The sequence below is a fragment of the Dermacentor silvarum genome, chromosome 9 (assembly GCF_013339745.2).
Source record: "Dermacentor silvarum isolate Dsil-2018 chromosome 9, BIME_Dsil_1.4, whole genome shotgun sequence".
NCBI classification, from domain to species: Eukaryota; Metazoa; Arthropoda; class Arachnida; order Ixodida; family Ixodidae; genus Dermacentor; species Dermacentor silvarum.
In genome coordinates this window covers 52,770,516-52,794,236 of record NC_051162.1, presented here as the reverse complement: position 1 = coordinate 52,794,236, position 23,721 = coordinate 52,770,516, and the positions used below count along the sequence as shown (strand labels likewise).

The 23,721-nt window shown below is 45.9% G+C and overlaps 1 protein-coding gene across 1 annotated transcript in view; it reads right to left on the bottom strand.

Moving 5' to 3' along the window:
- Positions 1-3,687: 3,687 nt before the first annotated feature.
- The window catches only part of LOC119465247 (basic proline-rich protein-like), a 37,162-nt gene continuing 17,128 nt past the window's right edge, over positions 3,688-23,721 (bottom strand). The window contains 4 exon segments of the mRNA XM_049656503.1: positions 3,688-6,280; positions 8,774-8,819; positions 8,821-8,957; positions 11,909-12,043. Coding sequence (XP_049512460.1) covers positions 6,252-6,280; positions 8,774-8,819; positions 8,821-8,957; positions 11,909-12,043 — 347 coding nt within the window. The 3' untranslated portion in view covers positions 3,688-6,251.

Genomic DNA, 23,721 nt, shown 5'->3' with positions numbered 1-23,721 from the left:
GTAAAGGCCGCTACTAGATGGCTCTAGACAGAGTTTCACACTAAAACCTAGAGGGAAATGTGGCGCTGCTGTGCCGTGGTATGCAAGGGAATGCCGGTATATTGTGGATTCGGATTGGCATCGTTCTTGGAGAGCCAGAACGCCTTGAAGACGCGCCTGGCTAGCACCGGTCCGTCTGTCACAATGATTAATTTCCTGCTAAAACAGGACGTCAAAAACTGCTTTAGCTTTATTATTACACAAAAACATGTTTTGTTTAATTCTGAGGACATACTATTGGATGCACAATTCTATGAAACGTAAAAAGTATCAGCTGGCCGCTAAAGTTGGAGGGCAGACGAGAAGATTATCGCTCGCTTTGGAACAACTTGTCGTCTGTTCTTGCTTTTCTTCGCTTGATGCTGCATTGTAGGTGAGTAAACTTTATTGAGAGATGTAATATGGGTGAATGAAAGCCTTTTATGTAGATATTATTTTAAGAACGCGTTATTGGTGTAGCCATATCCACGTTTTAGACGAAGCCTCGTACAACACCAGCCAACACAAGCCTCGCAGACACATATCCCGTCATTCCCATGAGGGCACGGCCGCCCTTTAAGAAACTCGCATAGACAGTGGCGCCAGTTTACCCTCTGGGTGTTATAGTGAGAAACTCTATGGCTCTAGATATACTATAGATGCCACCACTAGATGGTTCTCGCCAATAGGAGCCCCGATGTAGGGGGTGCAGCCAAGGTAAATATACCCGGTAGCGAAGTTTCCATAGAAGCCTATACGTTCAAAACATGGCGGCTCATCGGCGGTTCAGGGGGCTTAGCGCTATCTGTGTGAGGAGGGAAAACTTCCGGAAAAATAATGTGACGTATATCCATTAAAAACAGAAGTGACGTCATTTTGTTCTCATTGGCGCGAAATTTGTTTTCGGAGGCCTGCCATTAGAGCTGTATATTCAAATTCCCCGCCATTCGACTTGATGGGCGTTCCGAGATTTCAGCGCAGAAAGCGTTGCAGGTACAGTGTACTAGAATATGCAACTCTTCTAGTACACTGTAGTTGCAGGAAACGGTCAGCCGTACGGGTGTCGAAATCGCATCGCTACACAGAACATACTTTCTTTGGAGGCCGACGAACGCTTTGGGCGTCGATTGCGTAGCGTGCTCGTCCTTTCGTCGGACGCTAAGCCCGTCGGCCAGCGCTGTCGCACGAAAACAACTAAAGTAAACAAGTAACTGATGGTCGCAACTCACTACTTTTCACTGCAAAGGTTAAGAAACACTAAAACTACCCGCGTCACCAAATTCAGGCAAACGTCTACAAGCAAAGCAACACATGGGAGGGGGGCGTATTGCAACAGGTGAACTTTACGAGCGCGCCTTTCCACGCACTCCAAGAGCTGAATTGCATTGCAAGTGATAGCGGCGTCAACGCCCGCCGCTATCGATGGGCGCTCTCACGGTGGGCGCTGAAAAAAGGTACTTCTTCATAATGATCAAGTAAAATAGAGTTATCTCTTCTTTTCTCGCCATGCGTATATAAACTTGATTAGGAATTTTACTTTCGTTGAATGAATCTAACTGCGTCTCGTTTTAATAATAAAAAAAAAACGCTTTTTGCTTTCCCAGTGCTTATTCCCTCCAAACAGTCACGCTTCAATCGCTGCTACCATAACCACCCTTGCTGATGTCGGTGACAATTTGTTCTGAACAGCTTTTCGCCCGAAGCTTCGCGACCTATGTGGATCGACCTTGGTGCAGCCTTTACACGAGTCTATATGGTATAAGGCAGCCTGTGAGCTGCATTACCACAGGTTAATTTTCGCGTGGTTGGTGTGTGGCCAAAGGCAGGCAATGCCGAATTGTTTATTAACCCATGAAATTGTGTATATTTTGAAAATTGGGGGTGCATTAAAACAGGTAAAGCTCATCTTCATAAAGTGTGACCTTCGTGTGCGTCTATGTGTACGAGAAAACATGATTGCTGCAGAACTGTGTCGAAACGAGCACTAACTTTGAATATCGGCTGTGAAGGACGAAATGAGTGCGCGTCCGTCGGTTACGGTTGCTTGGTACCACTGCTTCATTGGAACCCCGTGTCCCCTGGCCCTTGCGCGTTGCGATGACATACTTCTTCCTCTTTTGTTCTCAACATAGGCTATACTCGAGTTGTATCTGCTACCCCAAGGCATTGTACAGCGTTTAGTAAAATATCACGACTACATCGTTGTTAACTATGTTAATTGCTCTCATACGCAAATACCCAAGTGTTCATCCAGTGATATGTTGCTTATTCTGCTTTTTGACTTTTGCATAGGCCCGAAGAGAGTTTGCACTGTGTATAAAAAGAAAAAAAATGCAACCTGCCGCCAGTTTGAAATACACGCGATAGCTGGTTAAGGGCTTACCTTCTGTAGCTTCCAGTCGTTACCTCTGCAACTTCCACTGAAACCAACATCTGTCTCGTCATCTTAGGTATATCTGAAGCTTCTGCAATGCATCATGGAGTAGGGTGTGTTCCTCTCAGTGTTCTGTGCCGTGTTTTAAGACATTAGCGCACAATCGCTAGAGAACCACAATAAAGTTTAGAAGCCGATGATCGCCTTCTTCTTGTATTCAAGCTGCAAATATCTTACGTGCGCCAAAGCAATAGCGAACGCCGTATGACCAGCGACTTACAGGAAACCGTCGCACACCAAGTTTTTGTAGCATAATTCAATTCGTCTCACCACTTACCAATGATCTTACCTTGCTTCAATGGAACCAGCAAAGCTGCGCCAGGCAAGGCAATTCAGTGACCACGAGTTGTGACCAGAACGTTCCTTGACTGTTTGTGAAGATCGCGGGTGGAATTCACGTAACGTTTCGTGCACAAAAACTGATATTGGCCGGCCAGCTTTGCCAATGTTCCTTGTTCCTTTGGCTGCTTTACACCACTGCACAATGCAAGCCACTTCGTGAATACTGGCAAAGGTGCGCATCGGCTTCGTGCGCACAATGACTGCGCATGGTGCGCATGGTGAAGCCATTGTGGCGCTAACCGAAGACCGGCCGCCATAGGCGCTACACTCAACTATGTAATTTATTGAGGCCCCCTAGGTGATCAGAAAGAAGACACAGAATAATGGCTTGCGTACAGGTTCAACACGGCTGGTAATTGTGTTTGTTTTATTTGCGCTACAATGACTTCACAAAGTACAAACCAACTTGTCCTTGAACAAGTTAGTTTGAGCAAGGTACGCATTTGAAACAAAGTGCTCGGCGTGCACTGTACTTGAAATCATGTGGTGCGCCGTCTAGGCAATAAAGAACTAATAGGGTAGAATTTATAGACTGTTCAATAGACTGTTAAAAATATACGTCTGCTTCATATGGGACGTACTGCTCGATTTATTAAAAGAAAACAAAAGTGAAGTGAATGCTGATTTGCTTTGTAGGATATGAGTCGGTGATCGCGTGTGTACATTATTAAACCGTTCTCCTGCTTTGGGTGTTAGGTGTTCATTATTGCAGCAGTAGAGAGTACGCTGCATCCCGTTGTGTCGCTGCTGGCATCTGCAACATAAGCCCTCTCTGAAAGAATTGAAGAAGAGAACCTGCCACTTAACTTGCTGTGAAGCTCTTCGCAGTCTGTGAAACGTGTCAACAAATATTGCTTGTGCCTGTTTTAGGCGCGAATAAGAATGCACCAGTATTTTGAAGGCATTTCTTTTATTCGTAGTGTAAGTCACTGTGAAGCAAACAAAATCGTGAAAAATAAGAAAAACAAAAAAGAACACCATTTCGCGCACGTCTTCGTTGTCCAATGAAGGGAACACCGTCTTAAATTGGCAAGGGGCACGGGATCTACAGGGGACAGAGAGGAAGTGTTAACTGCAACTACAGAAGCACGCTGGGATCGATAATAAGTCGAACAACGATAGTTTAATGAGTTAAACCCACCTCCCTCCCGCACCACACCCACAAATGCATTAAGTATAAGAGCTGGAGTATGAAAAGACGTTATAGGAGCCACAAAACGTGGCCGGGTCACACATTCATCGACCCATTACACCTCATCTCCCACTTGGAATGCCCTTGAAATGTTCATTGGCACATTGAGTAAGTGTGGTAAGAGCAGAAGAAAGGCAGCCGCGACATTTACGCGGTTGCAAAGTACGCCGTGCGTGCGTTCTAAAGCTAAATGAGAGAACAGTGAGATACTGGCTCGATAAAAGCGAGTGGTCGCGCTCCGTTCGAAGGTAAGCAATTTTCGAAACCCTTTGCTTTGAAGATGAATTACCTGGTTTGGCAGTGGCGACCTAAAGCTGAACTATGCCAGAATAATCGCAGCCTACCCGTTTGGTGAGTGAATTGGCTTCAGCCGATGGACCTGCTGAATGGTTACATGGTGGAGGCCATTATTTACGTTGTCTTATCCGTTAAGTAGCTTGTAATGATTTTATAATTTCTTAAGCATTACGTAACAACACGAGCCAATCTTACGTTGCAGTGTCCCTGTCTGAATATACAATCCGAATAAGTAGCATTCCACAGGAAATCACGGACAGCTTACAGGATTATCAGACATCAAAACAAAATATTTAAGAGGCAATCTTAGATCGGCGTTCAGATTTAGCAAAAGCAGATCGCTCAATCTTTGATGAATAGAGATAGCGCCAAGGCTTAAAGTACTGCGGTATGCGCCTATCGTAGAAGTTACGAATGCCGGTTCCAGGGCCAGTATAATAACGATTCTTGTCGCTCGATTCTATGCCTTTCTTATCATTCGTTTCACAAGACCGGCCAATCCTGGTGATAAAGTAGGCGTTATCGCCAGGATTTCTTCACAAAGAAATACTTCTGAACTACTGAAAATCGAGTTAGCATTGCTTGCTCGCTGGACTTGGTTCTGTATTTTTCGTCTTTTTGTCGTCTGTAGTAGACTGTTGTCAACTACGTCGAATACTCAGTGTTTCAAGAGTTAAGTTGGTTTAATTAATATTAAAAAAGGCTGACCAGATCGCTCTGATGAGAATCCTTCCTTCCAGGTTTTCTTCGTTAGAATGCAAGGCAGACTAGCTGTTCGTCATTAGTAAGATGTCATGTGAAGAGCAGGACGATGACGTTTTGTGCATTGGGCATTGCCCCGACTTTATCGTTACTGACTTAGATGACCACATCGCCGTTTTACCCTAAGTGCGCCTTTGCACACAATTTTACTCGTCTTTACGACGCAGCTTCACTATATTTCGTCACGCCACACTCTAGCCTAATGACGCCTTCACATCGATATGCAGCAAGTGATTATTGACCTCTAAGTCGCCCTGTCTCCTGGGTTAGAGTGAGAATGCAGCGTGCGATGTATGAAAACGAGATTAAGTAATTTAAGCTGATAAGAATAGGTTAAAGGATCAATTCTCTGCTTGGACCTGATATCATCGATTAAACTGCGCCACTGGCAGCGCCGCTGGCTCCCAGGATTGCTAATACTGATTAAATTTACTCCGCTTCCGTCGCTGACTTCCGTGCTGCGACTACCTGATGCCCCAACACAATCATAACGCAAACAAGAGGGTGACGGTCCGAAGCTTGAGTATTTCTCGGTATGAGTATCCGTCGGTTTCATAGAAAGATGTGCGATCTTTTTTTTTTTTTTTTTGCTAAATGGGCGATTTGGAACAAAGCGAGTATAGAGACAAGTAGAAGTCAATACAGGTTGTTGACCTTTCGTCGTGTAAAAAAGGCCACGAAAGGCCCCCCTTAAGGCATCTCAAACAGTCAGATAGCGATAATAACGCTGCAAAATAAGTCGCAGTTTGAACTGCTTGAATTTAGAACTGCGTAACAGGGGAGAGGGACAGAAAACTACGCGCACGGCTCTGACTTCCAGCACTTCTTTTTGGTGTTGCGCTGCACTAAATTCACGATGCCCAACCGACAGGCCCAAATTCTGACGTCATCAGGTTTGAACAGGATAAACAGGTTGCCCGTGCGCTTACTCTTACAGTGACGCGACGAAACAGAGCGCACGCATCTTTTTCGACCTTCGGGGGGGATCAGCAATCGCAGGTACCCCGTGACCCCGTTGTACATCTGGCGGCACCGGCCATCTTGCGGTGGAAGGTCACCGTGCTGTCTCCCAAGTTGAAGACGTCGTTTGCGCGTTGCGTGAAGTAAGCAGCCCCCACTGTGCCCAGACTTTTTTTTGAAAGATCGTGGCTGCCTTCTCTCAGGAGCCAGGGCAGCTTGAAAGGCCCGTCCACGTGTCCTTGGTGTTCACTCGTCGTCCTCTTCTTCCTCTTCATCTGAAAAAACAACGGGGACAGCTTGTTTAACTAAGATGCACATAAATGTACGAAAAAATAGCGCACTGAAGTGATTCCCTACGTGGATGAATGCGAAAGCACTGCGACCACCAAAGGTCGTGGGTTCGAATGCCTTAATTAACTCTATCTTAATTAAAAGTGCCTTAATTAATTTTGCCATAATGGACGTCATCAACTGCCTCGATTGACTGCACTTAGACCTCTTGGACGTGGTCACGCCAACGCCGCATTTTCCGCCTCATGAGCCATGTAATGTTTCGCATTAAAAAACAAAGAAAAAGAACACACCCATCAAATTCGAACATCAGACATGAACGAATAGTCTGACGGCAAATATGTGCTCCCATTCTCATCAAGATACGCGAAGGAAGAAAGAACGCCGAGCTTTCAACTGCCGTTATACTCTTCATGCCGTCAAAAGACATCTTTACTCGATGCCTACAAATGCGTATCTCCGTAGAGAAGCAAACCTTCTTTATTTCTTTTTTTTTTCGTATAGAATACCAGAGCACCACTCCAATCACTCAAGACGGCGGAACCAACCTCTCGCGAGGTGGACGATTCAAAATCAATATCTATTTCTCTTCTTTTCTGGGTTAAGTAATGGAGAGCGCTGACTGTGCTCCTATTTGCTGCACACTGCATGCGATGTGGACACGGTACCCAAAACAGTTTCCTTTGAGATTTGGAACGGCCTTACTGCGCAATTAGAATTCCATTAGGCAGACGTACGCAACGGTAACGCGCGGAAATGGCTCAGCAAGTGCGCGCCCGTCTGATGAGTTCCACAACGGTGCGATCTCGATGACCCGTATGGCGCCACGTTTCCTTTTTTGTTGTTGTTGTTGTTTTTGTAATAGCGCTTAGATACCGCGACGACGTAGTTTCAGAACGGAACGAGTGAGCCCTGTTTTGAATCCTCTAGCGTAAGAATGAACAAAAGCGCAGGGTCCATTAGTACAGTAGCACATATCCTGAGAAATAAATTGCGTAGCTGTCGTATTTCTGTAGCAATACACCGAAATAGTATTTTAAAGTATGCAAATCACACGCGCTGGGGGAATAGATGTAAGCGAAGCTTTGGTGAGCCAGTAGGCGAAGACGGCGGATCACGATAAGAAACGCGCAGCGGTTTTCGGCGACGAACGGGTAACGTGACGGTCATCCGCCACCATATCTCGAGCGATCGCTTTCGGTGATAGTGCCAGATTCGCGATATTTCGCCCGACTCGCCCTCCGCTCAACACTCACTCCCTCCGCTCAACACTCTACTTCGACTCAGGAAAGTTGACGGCAGCTCCGCCTCTCCACTGAAGTGGTCTTTGCGGTTAATTGACACTCCGCGCCCATTCTTGAGAAGCGTAGCGTCTACTCTTAGCAGAACGTCGTTTTATGCATTTAAACACAAACGTAAGGGGAACGCAAATGCATTTCTCCACAAAGTTCGGGAATGAATATCTCGAAACTGGTGTCATCCTGAGAATTCGTTCCAAATGGATCCGCCTTGCGAACTCCACGGCTAGAATATGTAAATTGCAATATGGGCCATCAGGTAATTAGTTAAAAATTTAATTAGTGAATTTTGATTAATTAATCGATTAGGCAGTTCCAATTTTTTTTCGCAAGTAATGTCTACCTTTTCGAGTAGACCAGCTCATGAACTAGAATTGTGCTATCTTACCACAGGCAACGTTTAAAAAAAGTTTTGAAAGTGTTCGCCAAACAATCGGTATCCTCGCCCAGTCCTGCTCAACATCTTCCATCATTCTATTTTTTCCCTTTTCTTGCTGCCCTCATGCACGGTAGCCGACTATAAAGCATACTAGCTCTGGAAGACCTCTCTGTTTTCCCATAATAAATTCTCTTTCCCTTTCTCTCTTAGACTTGTTCATATCTACGTGAAGATTTTTTTTTACGATAGCAATTATAGACACACTCGAGGCGTGTTGACGCCACCGCCATGCTGTGTGTGGACGGCGCGATATGCACGACCCACGTGCCGTCTATTCGAGGCCACGTGATCTGCCGCGGGTGCAAGGGCGAGCATGCAAGGCCCGCCAGCCAAGAAGGCTGGTGCCTTGGTGCGCTCCCTACGTTGGATGTTACGTGATGTACGTATAGTTCCGGAGGGCGCGGCAGTTGAAACAGGTAAAAGGAGCGGCAGCACGGAACGATCACTTTGGGATTAACACGCGCGCGCCCAGTTACCGGCGCTCCCAATCACGCGGTCATCGAGCAATTAAACTCTATTCACGTGTCGCGACACCGAGCATGTTTAGTTATTAAGCGACCGTTCAGTGCAGTTTACGCTGCTTCGCTCTCACTGTCAATGCTTCACTGTTCGGGCGAAACTGCGATGTTTTAGGCCTTCCGAAGATGAGGACAAGAATCCTTACTAGTACTACAGTAATGACAAACAACACCTGCGACATAGCCTTACAGAAGTAAACTGCAAGCGAACGAAATGCTCACCCTGCTTGGGCTTGCGCTTCATCTGGCGCTGGTCCCCGTTGCTGCGGACACGGCTTCGTGACCACCTTGTGGCTCTCGCAGGACGCGCTGTTGCCGCTCACCAGCGGCATGGTCTTGGTCCGGGTCTGCGTCTGGGCGTCGCACTCGCTCCACTTGACGCTGCGGTTGTAGCGGCAGCCCAGACCTGCGACAAAGTGAGCGCGGATATAGAGCCGCATTCTTTTTATGCAAAGACAGTGTTGGAAAAGGTCCCTGCTGGCGTGTCATATACGCTCCGGCGTGCGTGGTTAAAAAGCTGCACTTCACGAAAAATACAATCGATGCTTACTCCTTTAAGTGCGCACGTTCACAGCCTGAGAGCGTCCAGCAGTGCAATCATTTCGGTAATTTCGTATCTTGTTAAACCGAGGGGATTGAATACAAATGTCTTCACCCGGACGCTTAGTTCATTCACATTGAATCAGATGAAAGAAAGGCATGAGCAGCAACCGGTCTAATATACATAAAGTCGTCAGCGTGGGAGACCAGCTTTGCCTCTGCGTCGGTCAACAATGGCTACGTCATCAGCGCTACGGGATACGGGCCAAAATCAAGCTGCGGGCTAAATCCTACGAGCTAAAAAAAATCAAGAAACGATGGAGCTTTACACGACGTAATGGTGAAGAATTTACTGGACACGACCCTGTATCGCACTGTTTCTCATGCGAAGCGTTGCTCAGACGGAAGCTTCTCCCGTCCGTCTTCAGCAAGATGACACTCGATTGCTCAGGAGTGATTCGAAGACAGCTTTTACCAGTGAAATCTAGCCAACGACGCATGCGCTGCTCAGCAGTGACTTAAACGTGTAAGGCGTAACACTACAGTGCTGAGGAGCTGATGGGCGGGAGAGTATGATGAGCGCTACTGAGCACCACATGACGTCATCACGTGACTCTTAGTGATCAAGTCGACTGAAAGAAGGCGCCACAGAGCGTCGCATGACATCGACGCAGAATTCTTGCGGCCGAGTCAACCGGGAGGAGGCGGCACGGTGGTGTTGCCTGAAGGAAGCTTTAGTATTTTACATAGGTGTGCAGCTGCTGCTGTAAACGTATAGTTCCGCACTGAAATCACCTGAGACTAATATGGCGCTCCAATCGATAAGCTATCGCGAAACTCATAGGTAGTACATACGAGTTGGCGAGGTTCTGTTTTGAGAGTACACTGAAGCTTCTTTTATTCTTTCAAGTATATTGGTCGGCTGCCTGGGCAGGCAACGTATTTTCAGGGCAGTGAACTATCTGCACAATTGTTTTATTTTTTTTCATTAGCGAGTTTTTCTTTTTTGACTTAGATTGAAGCGCACCAGAAAGTGTTTTCCCGTTTTTTTTTCTTCTTTTCTATCCTTTTATGGTGACGCCAGTGTAGAAGTGTCGCAGACGACTGTGACACCATCAAGCCGGATGTCGCCCAGCCGCAGTGCTGTTTTGGATGAGCGCACTCGAAGGAGCTCAGGATCATTAACTTGACGTGCGGCGAGTGTCTGCACATCGAGTGGCACAAGACGTGCAGGTGGTGTCACGGCGTTCACACGGCTCAGGGTGCCAGTATGAGGTACATTCACGTCGCCGCTGACGTGTCGGATGTCGGTGGATAATTCCGACGTAAACAGAGAGATCGCGGATTACTCGTGGCGTATGTGTCGACGACTCTCTGCAAAGCGCATACGTCAAGGGCTTGTGATCCGTGAGGATGATAAAGGGTCGGCCCTCGACGATATCGGCGAAAGTGACGGATGGCGAGGTAAATTACAAGCAACTCTCGACCGAAAGTGCTGTAGCGAGCTCGGGCCGGAGTTAGTTCCCTGGAAATAATTAAATAAAAAGTTAGTTGGGGTAAATATGTTAATTATTTAATTAGGCATTTAGATTTTTCGTAGAACTAATAGAGTAATTTAGATCAAGGATTAGACTTGTGCTATCTGACACAGGCAGATTTTTGAAATGTTGGACCTTCTAAAAAAGCACCCTGTATATCGTCCAATCAGTGATGTGATTGGCCAAGGCCATTTTGGAGCAGCTTCTTGGAGCAGCCAAAAGTGCGTTTTGGAGCAGAAAAAAACAAGCTTTTGGAGCATCTAAATGCATATTTTCAAGTGGAAAAGTTGCCTTTGAGAGAAGCAAGAGAGACTACAGAAGAAGGGAGCCCAATTTAATGGAAAACAAGCACATTTTTACCAAGAATTATTTAGCTCAACAAAAAGTTGTGACGCTAAAACATGCGAATCCCATGCATGATGACGGAGTAATGACGACGAAATGAGAGGATGAAGCTGTGATGACGATAGTAGGACCACTACAGCATCACGACGATATTATGACCACAAACCTCTCTAATCTCTACTTTAGCATTCCAGTTTGCAAGAGGCTGGGCACTAAAATGGCGGGAACTATAGAAGTGTACACTAGAGACAAATTTTAGGAACTCGACTACGGAAGACGTTAGGAGTGTGTAATGCTCGCTCGCTAAGCTACACCAGCCGAAAACAGCAAAATGACAGCAGTGCAACGAAGAGAAACAAGCTCAGTAGCATGTGCAGCGACTTGCTCCCATTTAACAAAATTTTCAGCCATCACGCACCCACTTGACCTAACAACAGGAAAGTCACATCGTGTAAAGGCTTTGCTGTACCAGCAGAACGCTTTTCCATATAGCGCTACTATGAAAGTTGTGTGCTCTCACCTCTTAGTTTTGAAAGCGCCATTTCAGCAATGGCAGGAGCCACCACATTTCAAACACGCTGCAGCCCTACTCTCGCACCCACCTCTGCATTCCTCCATGTGCACACATGACGAGTGCGTGTGATGAATGATGTCGCCTGTTAGATTAGTTGGTTTTTAAATATAACAGAGAACACCTTTTGGAGCAGGTTTGGAGCACATTATCGGAAATGTATCGGGATGTAGCCGGATTGACCTTTTGGAGCAGTTTGGAGCAATTGGGGCAGCAATCACATCACTGTATGCATGCAGCTGTCACTTTCGGCTATACAGGCCACTCAAATTCTGCTCGCTCACGCGCCCGATCCTTGGCCAATTATTCCACCACTGTCAGCATGCACCAGAGTTTCCGAAATTATCATCATTCTCAACTCACCGGACTTGCACTTCTTGGTGACGGTGCGGTTAGGCTCGCATGTGGGGTCGCTTCTTGGTTTGAGCTTGTCCACCCGGGTGCGCGTGTTGGCCGTCACGTTGCAGGCATTCCACGCGCCCTTCTCGTAACGGCACGCTGCCGAGGAAGAGAACAACATAACATTACACACGTTAAAGAGACAGGAGAAAGATGAAATGGAGGAGGCAGTTGGGGGAGTCAAGCAGAACAGATAATTCAGTTTCCCAGCTATAGTGGGTACGACGGAGGCAAAAATAAGATTAGGCAGAGAAACACCGCAGCAGTGCAGTACAGACGTTGGCACAACTTAATATCAGTCAGCAATAAAGCCGTGTGTGCAAGTTTTCTGCCCTCACGGAGTGCAACAATGTCTTCGTCACCCTCTGATGCGACAACTGGTAAGGTGGAGATTCCAAAAATGTCAGCAACCCCTCGACCATCAACACGAGCCAGCACAGTCGCGAGCGATGGTCTCTGTGCACGCACCATAAACGGTCACAAAGAATGTGCTCAAGAAGCTTGTATATATTTTTGCACTGTGTTGCAATAAAATCACGTTGCAAGACAGCGATTCGTCTGGTCTCGTCCGCTCTCGCCCTCTCTTTGCGTTGTTGGCTGCAGCACGGGTTACCCATATGCCCATTCGCGTATTGTGTCGAGGATGTGCCCGAGACTACAGCTGTCATACGTTGTCGCCCATCCAAATGCGAATACTTTGTAAAGGCGACTGCCGTGTAGCCATAGCCGAAAGAGTAGGGTTGCCATTCAGGACACTGTCAAATACCGTCATAACGTGACGTACGTAGAGCGTAGGCAAAATTAAATTTACAAAATATTTACCGAGAAGTCACAGCCAAGATGACCGAATAACGACAGCCACGAACGTGCTTCTTCAATCGCCATCTTCGTCGTCCTGCTGAGCGCCTTCTTCAGAATGCGAGTATGACCCCCCGGCGGTCATACTGTCAGATTTTGAAATGGCGGCATAACGAGCCAATCGGTAAGGCAGTAGCAGCCCCTTGGGCCAATCAGAGCTGAAGAGATGGCGAATTCGAGAATACGGCGTAATTTGACAGAGAAGCGCTTCAGGTCAGCTTTGCATCGGGAGATTCTAGACAGGATTGAAATGCGCACCGAATGGTGCAGTCTGAAACTATAGGGACCTGCCGCGGTTGGTCAGTGCTTACGGCTTTGCGCTGCCGAGGTCACATGTTCGATCACCGTGGTGGCGGCCGCATTTCGATAGGTGCCAAATGCAAGTACGTTCGTGCACTTCGATATAAGTGAAAGATAAAGAACCCCAGGTGGCCAAAATGAATCCGCAATCCTGCACTACGACGTGCCTCATAATCAGATCGTCGTTTTGGCACGTAAAACCCCAGTATTTAAGATTCTACCGAAAGCTTGGCTAGTTCGGAACGGATAGCGAGGTGCCTTGCGCACGCGGTAGCTAGGTTTTCTAGCTGCATGCGCCGATGGCAACGGGATCAATGAATGCCCGTGTATGTGGAGGCGATGTTTCGAGAAACTCTAGGCACAGGAAAGCCAGTACACATTGTTATATCTTACTGCTATCGTCAGTTAACGTTTCATAACCAGTGGGCCTATAATGCTATTCTTAACCCCATGGCCATGCTGAAAAATCCATATGCCCCTGAACTATCATATCCCATAATCCGATATGAAACATATAGGATCCCATACAAAAACCCGTTTTTCTCAGATGATATAAGATGTTATTGGGTAGAGGAGTTGGGGGGAATACGGGGTTGCATTTCGCTGATGTGCAGCGGCAGCGTGATGCAACGCCACATCTTTTCATTGCGGCATCGCTAGTCTCTGCTACATGTGTTTTTTTTTCAGTGATACCCTTATTCAAGCATCGTATCTGTCGGCCTTTCTGGAGGTCCTCCTGCTAGTTGCAGGGCGCTCGACGGAGAGCTGGGCGGACGCGGCTTGTGAAGAATATTATATGGAACTGGCGGCCGCTGCCCGAGATCTAGCAGCAGAATGACATGATGATGGTAGCGTCTCTTTCCATGGAAGAAGTGACGACTCCGCACAACGCACCCTTGTCGCGCATATCTTACCCAACAAGCTATCAGCATTAAGTTCCGCGCCCACGCCCACGTGCACGAACATCGACATTTTCAGCCTCGGTGCCCACGTTGCGATTGACTAAGACTGCCTTGCTCATGATACGTGTGTCATCGTGTGTTCGTCGTTACTTTTAAGAGTGGCAAACCAGCTTGTGCAAAGTTTCTAGAAATTTGTTTTCATTTGCACCAATTTTGTTGTACCCCGCCCCCTTATGCAATATCCCTGAAAGCGGGTCCTTGAGGAAACTTAACTGAACTGAGCGTGTCTTGTAAGATCCGGCATGCGCGTTCGCCTGGAGCCACTGTGTTTTGCTCTTGTACTCATGTGGGCTAACGGCTGACAGGAAAGGCCAAAAATTGCTTTCGCCTGTACATGACGCCTCATGGTGCACATACTACTCCATCTGATGTTCCACAACCACGATACGCATGCGTAAGCATGTCCCGCAAAAGTCTCGCTGTCCCCGCAAAGATCGAGTGATTGACTTGCGACGAGCGGCTCCGTTCTGTCTGGCATGTGAACCTTGTGGCGAAGACGCAAGTTTTTTAATGGAATTTTTTACTGAAGCAAAAAATACTAAACAGAGGACTTTCGAAGCCAATTCTGTTTGAAAGCAGCGCCACCATGATCACGCGCCTTGCATCATAGGCTATATCGGAACCAGCGCTTCAATTCTCAGCTTGCCTGTAAGTTTGGCTAGAATTGTGTATAGATGCTCATAGAATGTAGAATGCCGACGAGATAATCGGTTGCATTCAGCCTGCTGGCAACATAATTTCGGTCAAATATTTGTCGGGTATGGTAACAATAAAAAGAATGTAGCTCTTTCTTATCTTGATGTTGAAGTTGTCTTTGAGATGTACAAAATATACGTTGCCAAACCGCTGGACCGGATGGTAAGCCCAATGGTATATAGTGATTGTGACGTTTTTAGGACTGTTGACGCAAGCACCTAAGACTTCACTTTGGTATCTTTCCTGGGCCAATCTTAGTTCGTTTCGTTTCTAACAAGAAATCAGAAGCAGCGGCCGCTTAATACAATACTCATATCCTCCCAACAATGAAGAAAAAATACAGACGATACCGACAGGGTAATTGACTGGACAATTACGATAAGTGCAGTGGTTCGAAGGGTTCGCAGCCAGTGAAACATCCAACAAAGGAAGGCGAGGCCAATTGCCATTTCGGAGCGAAAACAGAAAACTCGCATTATCGGCGAACAAAGTTTGTAAATCAATATCTGAAAATCACCACGGTCGTGTAGGGTGTTCAATATAAGACTGTAATAAGGTTCCCACAAGACGAAAGAACCGGGGTGCTGCTTTCAAGGCTGAAAATGAAAGTTGATCCGGTCCTTTTCGCCATTTCTTCTGGACACATAAGTGGACACTCAAGCACATCCCGTGAAGAGCCGAGTGGAGGCTGTTTACTATATATATATATATATATATATATATATAGGGCGACCTGTAAAGGGGCAGCCAACTCTGATCGACTGTGCATCATGTGATGATGATAGTGAAGCATCAAGCACAAATCGAAGTGCGCTGCCCATTAGATATAGCGCTCGCACCAAACCGTCACTGATTGTAAAAGAGAGACGAACTGATAGCGGAAATTGAAAGAGGGCGGATTCTTTGGCGTGTCTCTATTGTATCTATTTTACATAAGTACAAGCGATACAGATGAAACACAGCAATGAAAATGGATAGGACACTCAGAAATGGAAGCCTTAGCTAGTGCGTGAGCGAGAGAGCCAAACTGACAGGCCAATATTGGAAACATGGCCGATAGGCGCGCTACTATCGCTGCTACGACGGGAGGAGGGGGCTATGCGTAACCCCTGGTCTCCAAAATTTTTGCTCGTGATTGCAAGTGCGCAACGTGAGCATATGTAAAGTTTGTTCAGATTGTAGCGGCAGCAGCATCGGTGTAGCATCATCACACCAGAGGCCGCTCGAGTTGTGGAGTCCATCAGTTCTCCAGGGGACACGCGCTGGCGCAAAGCTCATTGCAACGTAAAAAAAAAAAAAAATGATGCAGGCCTGCCACTTAAGTTGACCTGTCGCGTTCGGACTCCTGTCCAGGCCCGCGGGTACGCTTAATCTCACAGCCCATAAGCTATTAGCAGCAAAATGTGCTGGAAGGAATGTTTTTGGAGGCCATGTTTAGACAAGGGCACTTATCTTCGTCAAGGCGCCAGCATCAAGACATGTAGAGTTCATTTATTTTTTATTTACACATACGGGCCCACTAGCCCACCTTATTGCATAGGCGGGCTAGATTCGATAAGTTTAGCGAATTAATTAAAATCGGTGTTCGTAATATCGAGGTCTGGCTGCATATACAGAGCCCCCAAAAATCTACTCTCAATACTGCCTTGAGGTTCACTTTTTCTCTTGAACGCGGTAAATTGGGTTGAAATCGCTCCTGCGGTGACTATGTGAGACAGCTTCCGCGTTTGAGAGACGTTAAGAGAAAGCTTTACCTCTGGGCCAATTCTCATTTTCGCATTCAAATACACTCGAACAGTCTTCATTAAACGACCACTCAACCGATTTGAGGGAAATTTGCTGCGCTTGACGAGAGAAGTCAAATTCAACCAACTGTGGTCTGCCAAATCCTTATTTATAGCCTCAGGCGTTTCTATAAAAAGTGCGGAAAATCGGTGTGTTAGAAAACAACAAGCAAGCACGAAGTTTAGAAGTCCGCAACTCGATCTGCTCCGAAAACAGACATCGCAGTTGTGTAAACTACATCTGTTAGATCATCTAAAGCGGACAAACGCTATATGAAAAATTTGCACCTCACGAGAAATGTTTTTCAATGCTTACGAGGGTGTTGCGATAGTTCTACAATGTAATCGTACATTTCAAATATTACATCAATTTTGTCCGATTTAGGTTTCTCAGTAGGTGTACTTTACATAATTATTATCACTTTTGATTGCCGAGTTACAGAGCGGTAACAGAGCGAGGGCTAACAGGTGTACGTTCATTGCTCTTGCATTATATACGGTGCACACACTAATGCCATTTTTTAGAGTTTATTTAGAAACTTTTTTACCGCATTTAGCTTATGGGCAATGACGGAATGTATATTGGAAGCAATCGCAAGAGGAACACTGACTAGAGGAACGAAGACACAAATTGACAAGCGCTTCTTGACAAACTGACAAACGAAGTCTGTGCCTTCGTTTCTAGTCAGTGTTCTTCTTGTTCCTGTTAGTGTAAAACACATACTGCAAGAACAATGAACCAAGTTGAAAACTTGGACGCTTCAGTTTTCCTAAATTTTGTGATTTTCAGCAATTTTTGTTTTAAAAAAATGAATCTAATAATGTGTATCAGTGCGCTGTGCTTTCCTCCAACGAGGGCGCTGTGTGTACGTCAACATGAACACTCCAACTATTGTGAACTGGTCAGAAACAATTGTTTTTTTTTGTTGCGTGTATGTGAACTTTAGAACGGTTGTCATTATTGTCTTTGCTCTTTTCTGTTTTAGAAGTTTTTTTTTACCTCATCTATGAATTAGGAGAAAAGGATTAGCCGGCGCCGTCTAGCAGGCACCGACTACTCCTTGCATACAGTTAATAATAATAATAATAATAATAATAATAATAATAATAATAATAATAATAATAATAATAATAATAATAATAATAATAATAATAATAATAATAATAATAATAAAAACATCCGTTTCGCAGAGAGTGATGGTTTCCCGTTTTCTTCGAAATGCAAGGTACCTCATAAAATTTTACGCAGTGGATGCTCAGAAAAAAACGATTTCTTAGCTTCCAAGTATTTAGATAGGAGCTAATGAGGAAACGCTTCCCGTCAGAACTACGTTGGAGAGCTGTAAAAACTGGGCACGATGCGCGGTCTGCTCTTGGAAGGCGACGAGCGCGGAAGCGAGGCTGCTTCTCATACAACTCGCAACAGCTACGCGCAGGAGCAGCTAATATTTAGGTTTAGAACACTGGCCTAGATTCAGGTTTGGTAAATACGTGTCATTGCATGACTGTCGTGGAGCTGGGGCAACAATGCACCGAGCTCGCCTCCGAGCGTCGTGATAACACAGGGCCACGCCGCCAGTATAACACAGAGAACGTTGCCAAGGCATGGCGAATATAGGCGTTGGTACACAATGGTGTTGCATACAATATACGTAAAAGAGAACAGGCATTAAGAACTGTTCAACCCAACATTTCAATATTGCAAAGTAGTTAAGCACATAGAATGTGAGAAACTGGCACCCTGAGAAAGACGCATAAAGACTAACCATCTAAAGATTACAAGTTCTGTCGCCTTCCGAACACGAGGGAACACGAAGTTTCTTGAATATTATAGGGTAGCGGAGAATGATCATTTAGTATGTCAGGAATCTGCGAATTTATTAACTGCGTCACATCGTTTGTTCTTCATATCTAAAAAAAAAAATCCAAGTTGTAGCAGTAATGTTGTTGTACGAAGAAGTAAAACTGACGTGACCTGCTTTAAGTTCCAGGAATGTAGTATCTGACAACCTTTGCTCAGAGCACTGGCGGATACAGAGGGGAGGCCCTGGGGTTCCACTTCGCCCCGGAGACTAACATTAAGCTGTTCAATCTTGCTCAGCAGCACACGGCGACCTCTGCGGGAAGTTGGACATTCTAACAGCAATGCGATGTGCGACATTAACACAGCATATGCGTAACTTGAGCAATAAGAGAACTACGGCGGTGAAATAGAAGCACGGGCAGAGGTGGTGTATAGGGTACGATCCCTTGGCTACACGTTCATCCGGGTGTGAGCGCTGTAGGTGGTGGCTTAAAGCAGTCTGCTGTCGTAGAATTTTCATAAATTGTCATCTGTGAGAACGTAAACGTGCCATCTGCGACCCTTCAAGTATGATAAAGTGTGTTCGTACGTTCGCAAGAACGCTGAATAAGTCCAATTTATGCGAAAGCTCAGTGCTAACGGTCAAGTGCTGTGAAGGTAAAGGATCTTTGACTATGCGCGCACCTCGAAACATGTGTACGAATTCTCGTATGTCAGTCTGATAGGTCTTGGACATAACAGGGATTTGCTCATTTGGATTAACGGATTCAGTTGAAAACAATTTGTCTCTCACAAGCCAAAACGAGTGTGGCAGGACGAAGAGGCCGCTGAAAGAAACTTGGAGATAAACATACGCCCATTCGCCACACGATTTGAACGCATGATTGAAACAGGTTTTATAAAGTCCTTGACCAAATAACGATGCGATTCGAGCGTATTTTGCCCCCACCGACTGGCTTCAAAAATAGCGCAGGCGAGCTTCTTTCTTTATTCTTTTTCGTTTTTATCACCCACAAATCGGCACGAAGGGATCTGTGTGCTTTGATAAAGGTACACCTTTGGACTTCAAAAAAAAAAAAAAAAAAGCAGCATGTTTTTCTTTCTTTTTTTGTGACGTTAGTTTGCCCTTCGTCATGAAAATGCTTATGCTTTTCGTACTTAGTGTATCTTTGTAAGGATGAAACTACTTTGGGAACACGGCAAAAGATACTTACTTGATGATGGCACTGCAAGCAGCGTTAGGAAGAAAGAAATAGAAAGAACGCGAAGTGAATAATCAGAAGATCAATACGTTCACTAAACATGATTCAGTCTGCCGACGGCACTCGGTCGAAATATGCAAATGACGTGGCTTATTTGAGGACTATTTCAATGCTTCGTGTAAGAGCTATAACAGAAGGCAGCATACAGAATAACAGCGAGAAAAAAAAATGACGCCGATTTTTTAAAACGAAGCAGGTGAACGCCACGCACCTGATGAACATTTCATTGGAATTCGGAATAATTTAAATGCAGACAGTAAACAGCCTGAAGACTAAAACGTGCGTCATCTCTGTCTCAAGTGCCGGATTATGGGAGTATTTGGAAAAGGAGGATTCTACATTGATAACAGAGACTTAGGTTTGATATTCAATGCACTTTACATACAAAGTAGACGTCTACAATTAACGAAGCGAATGAAGCTCTTTGCTATAATACCATCAACAAAGTGAAGCGAATTGAGCTTACGCAATTTTGAATATTTATCAGAATACGTTTAAGTGTGCGTGGATTTAGCGTTAAGACGTGCATACGTAAGAATACACACCTCAATTCCTAACCACACGTTATGACTCGAATTTCGCGCAATGTGAGACATCTGAGTATTAAGGAAGCCATTAAAACGCAAATAAAACGGTCACATAGAACAGAAGACACGACAGCACTTTGGCTTCCTGAAGTGTCAATCGACTCGCCCACCAGCAGGTTCTTTTGAGATCTTTGGCGTAGTGGTGACAACATCACTTGGGAACCCGTGAACGTCATAGCTTTAATTTAATTTAATGGGGGGCAGGCACATGCACTTTCAGTTTTCTTTTTAGTTTCACTTTAGAGCACAACCGTGCCGCTCACTAGCTGACAGATTGCATGCACTACTCAACCCCACATTCTATTTGAAATGAAAACACTCTGGAAACATAGGAGTGTTGGTCTTGAGTGAGTTGACACTTCATTATACGGATGACAATTCGGCCTAAGTGGTTATAGGGGGAAGGCGGAAGCGGGAGATGCCAATTAGTATAGATAACTATTGTATGGGAGAGGGTAATTGCATATTTCGAGCACTCCGCCCCCCCCCCCCCTCCTAATTACCCTTCTATGTCTATAAAGCGTACGCCTATTCCGCTTGTGCCTAATCAGAGAGAAAGTGCAGAAAGTGGGATGGCCGGGAAGGGGGGGAGGAGGAGGTATTACACGCACACTCAACGAAATAGAGTGCGCTGTCACAGAAGCAGTTACCCGTACTAAAAAAAAATAACATTCACTCCGCGTACTGACAGCGAAAGGAGCTCTATTGGCAGAGAGTTGAAATCAAATCCTGGTCTCGCGAGTACTACAGCTTGTCCTTGAGGACGCACTTGAGCGCAACGTCACCGAAATTATCTAATACAAACGTATATTCTTTCGGGAAGTGCACGCGAGCTGACGCTACAGTGTCGGATTACACGCTGCGTGCATTGCCATTCCGCAACACTGCGTAGATAATTGCGCAGGCAAGGACGGCGTTATCGCGCGGAACCGGTCGCGCGCCAGCGCCGCAAATTTACAACTTCCAACTTCGCTCCGCAGTCCCCTGCATTATTTCAACGGTGACGCTCGCTGCGTGGCTGCGGTCACGTGTCAGTTGCGCCGAGCAGAGCGAAGGCATAAGCAGCGCACTAGTTCGCCCGTGCGGAGCGAGAGAGCGTCGTGATTGCGATGTAATTGGAAAATCGATCCCTTCGGTGCATTCGGCGAAGCCACCGCCATGGCGTATTCCCCTCTGCCAGCCCGTCCGTTCCGGAAGTGTCGAGTCCTCGCCATCGTATAATTGATTCCGAGCGATGACCTCGAGCTTGATGAAAATGAACGCGAGAACAATAATGCAGTACTCTACTAATATACGCGGGTAAGGACATATCGGAGCTGTCGGTGTCAGTAACATGTGTAGTCACCCACCGCGGTAGCTCAGTGGCTATGGCGTCGCGCTGATGAGCACGAGGTCGAGGGTTCGATGACGGCTTGCGCGGCTGCCTTCCGATGGAAGCGGAATCCGAAATGCTCGTCTACCGTTCATTGGGTGCAGGTTAAAAAAAAAAAACTTCACCGACGATTACGATACTCCCTAATGCGACATTTTAGCGCAGCTCTATTCGTGTTTTCATTGCGCGATATATTGGCTGGCTCGGACAATCTGTCTCGTGCGGAACGCTGCAAACGGAGCGAAGTGTGATCTCCGGGTTAGCGAAGTGTCCTCGCTAACCCGGAGATCGCGACAGCCTGTGCGTGGATGACGCGTGTGCGCGATTCACAGCAGCCGCCGCCGACAGACCTGCCTATAGACGACGCGGGCTACTCTGGCGCCATCTCGTAGCCGCCGCCGCCGCACTACGCTTTTCTTCTCACGCTTTCGCCATACTCTCCTCCTCCTCCGCTTTCCGCCTCATGGTTCCGCGGCATCCTCCTCGCGGCTCTTCGTTCTCGCCGCTTTTCACATTTTCGTATTTCGCTGCGCTCGTTCGCTCGGGTATGCCGACGCCGGCGCCCGCCGCAGGAACGGGCGCCTAAAAGCTGCGCTCTAAAACGCCAGGCGGAGAAAATCATACCGCAGTCCCGAACTAGGGCGTGCCTCATAAACAGACCGTGGTTTTGACACGTAAGACCCCATAATGTTTTAGCAAAGTGTGTCTATTACAGTGTGCTCAAACCGTTGAGCAATTTTTTTTTATTTTAAATGCGAAGCATTTCTTAGGGGAAATTTGCTACTTTGACAGTATCTATCTATCTATCTATCTATCTATCTATCTATCTATCTATCTATCTATCTATCTATCTATCTATCTATCTATCTATCTATCTATCTATCTATCTATCTATCTATCTATCTATCTATCTATCTATCTATCTATCTATCTATCTATCTAGCCGCCTAGGACTTCGTGTTCTCATGGTCGTTTCGTTAACTTGGTATGTACCAAACCTGGCATACTATGACAAGAGTATATGACGAACATTAGTGCTATGTCATGACATTCATGTCATGACATGCGTGTCATGTAGGTCATGAAACAGCCGCCTACGTCTTGGTGCTCTCATGGTCGTTACGTTAACTTGGTAGGTACCAAAATTGGTATAGTGTGGCAGGAGTGTATGACGAACACAAGTGAGAGGTCACGACATATATGTCATGACGTGCGTGTCATATAGGTCATGGCAATGACACAGCGAAAAAAAATTAACACTCAGAAACCACTGAAATGGGTTCGCACGTGGGGACTAAGTGAAGGAAACACTACAGGATGCTGGTAAAAGTCATAGTCATGAGTGTGACTCAGAAAAAATGACAATGACTCAGCGAAAAAAATATTAACACTCAAAAATCACTGGAATGGGTTCGGATGTGGACACTAAGTGAAGGAAACACTCAATGATGATGGTAGAAATCAGTCATGAGCATGACTCAGCAAAATGACAATGACTCAGCGAAAAAAGATTAACACTCAAAAGCCACTGAAATGGGTTCTGACGTGGGTACTAAATGAAGGAAACACTAAAGCATGATTGTAGAAGTCATAGTCATGAGCATGACTCAGCAAAATGACAATGAATCAGCGAAAAAAGTATAGCACTCAAAAACCACTCGAATGGGTTCGGATGGGGTACTATGTGAAGGAAAAGACTAAGGAAGGTGGTAGAAGTAATAGTCAGGAGCATGACTGAGTGAAAATGACAATGACTCATCGAAAAAATATTAACACTCAAAAACACTGAAATGGGTTCGGACGTGGGTACTAAGTGAAGGAAACACTAAAGGATGGTGGTAGAAGTCATAGTCGTGAGTATGACTAAGGATTTCGCCCTAAAGTCTCTTGGTATGGCTAAAGGGACTCCTGAAGACTCATGACATGAATGTCATGACATGCGTGTCATGTAGATCATGAAGGAGCCGCCTACGTCTTGGTGCTCTCATGGTCGTTTCGTTAACTTGGTAGGCTCCCCGCACACTGCTTCGCATAACATCCATTCCCATATGGCGTGGGATCTGTTGGCTTTTTATTATTTTTTTTTCGTGCCCTGCACTGTTATTTTGCTTGCTAGTTTTTATGCGGCATCGCATAGCGTGTCCTGAGCTTT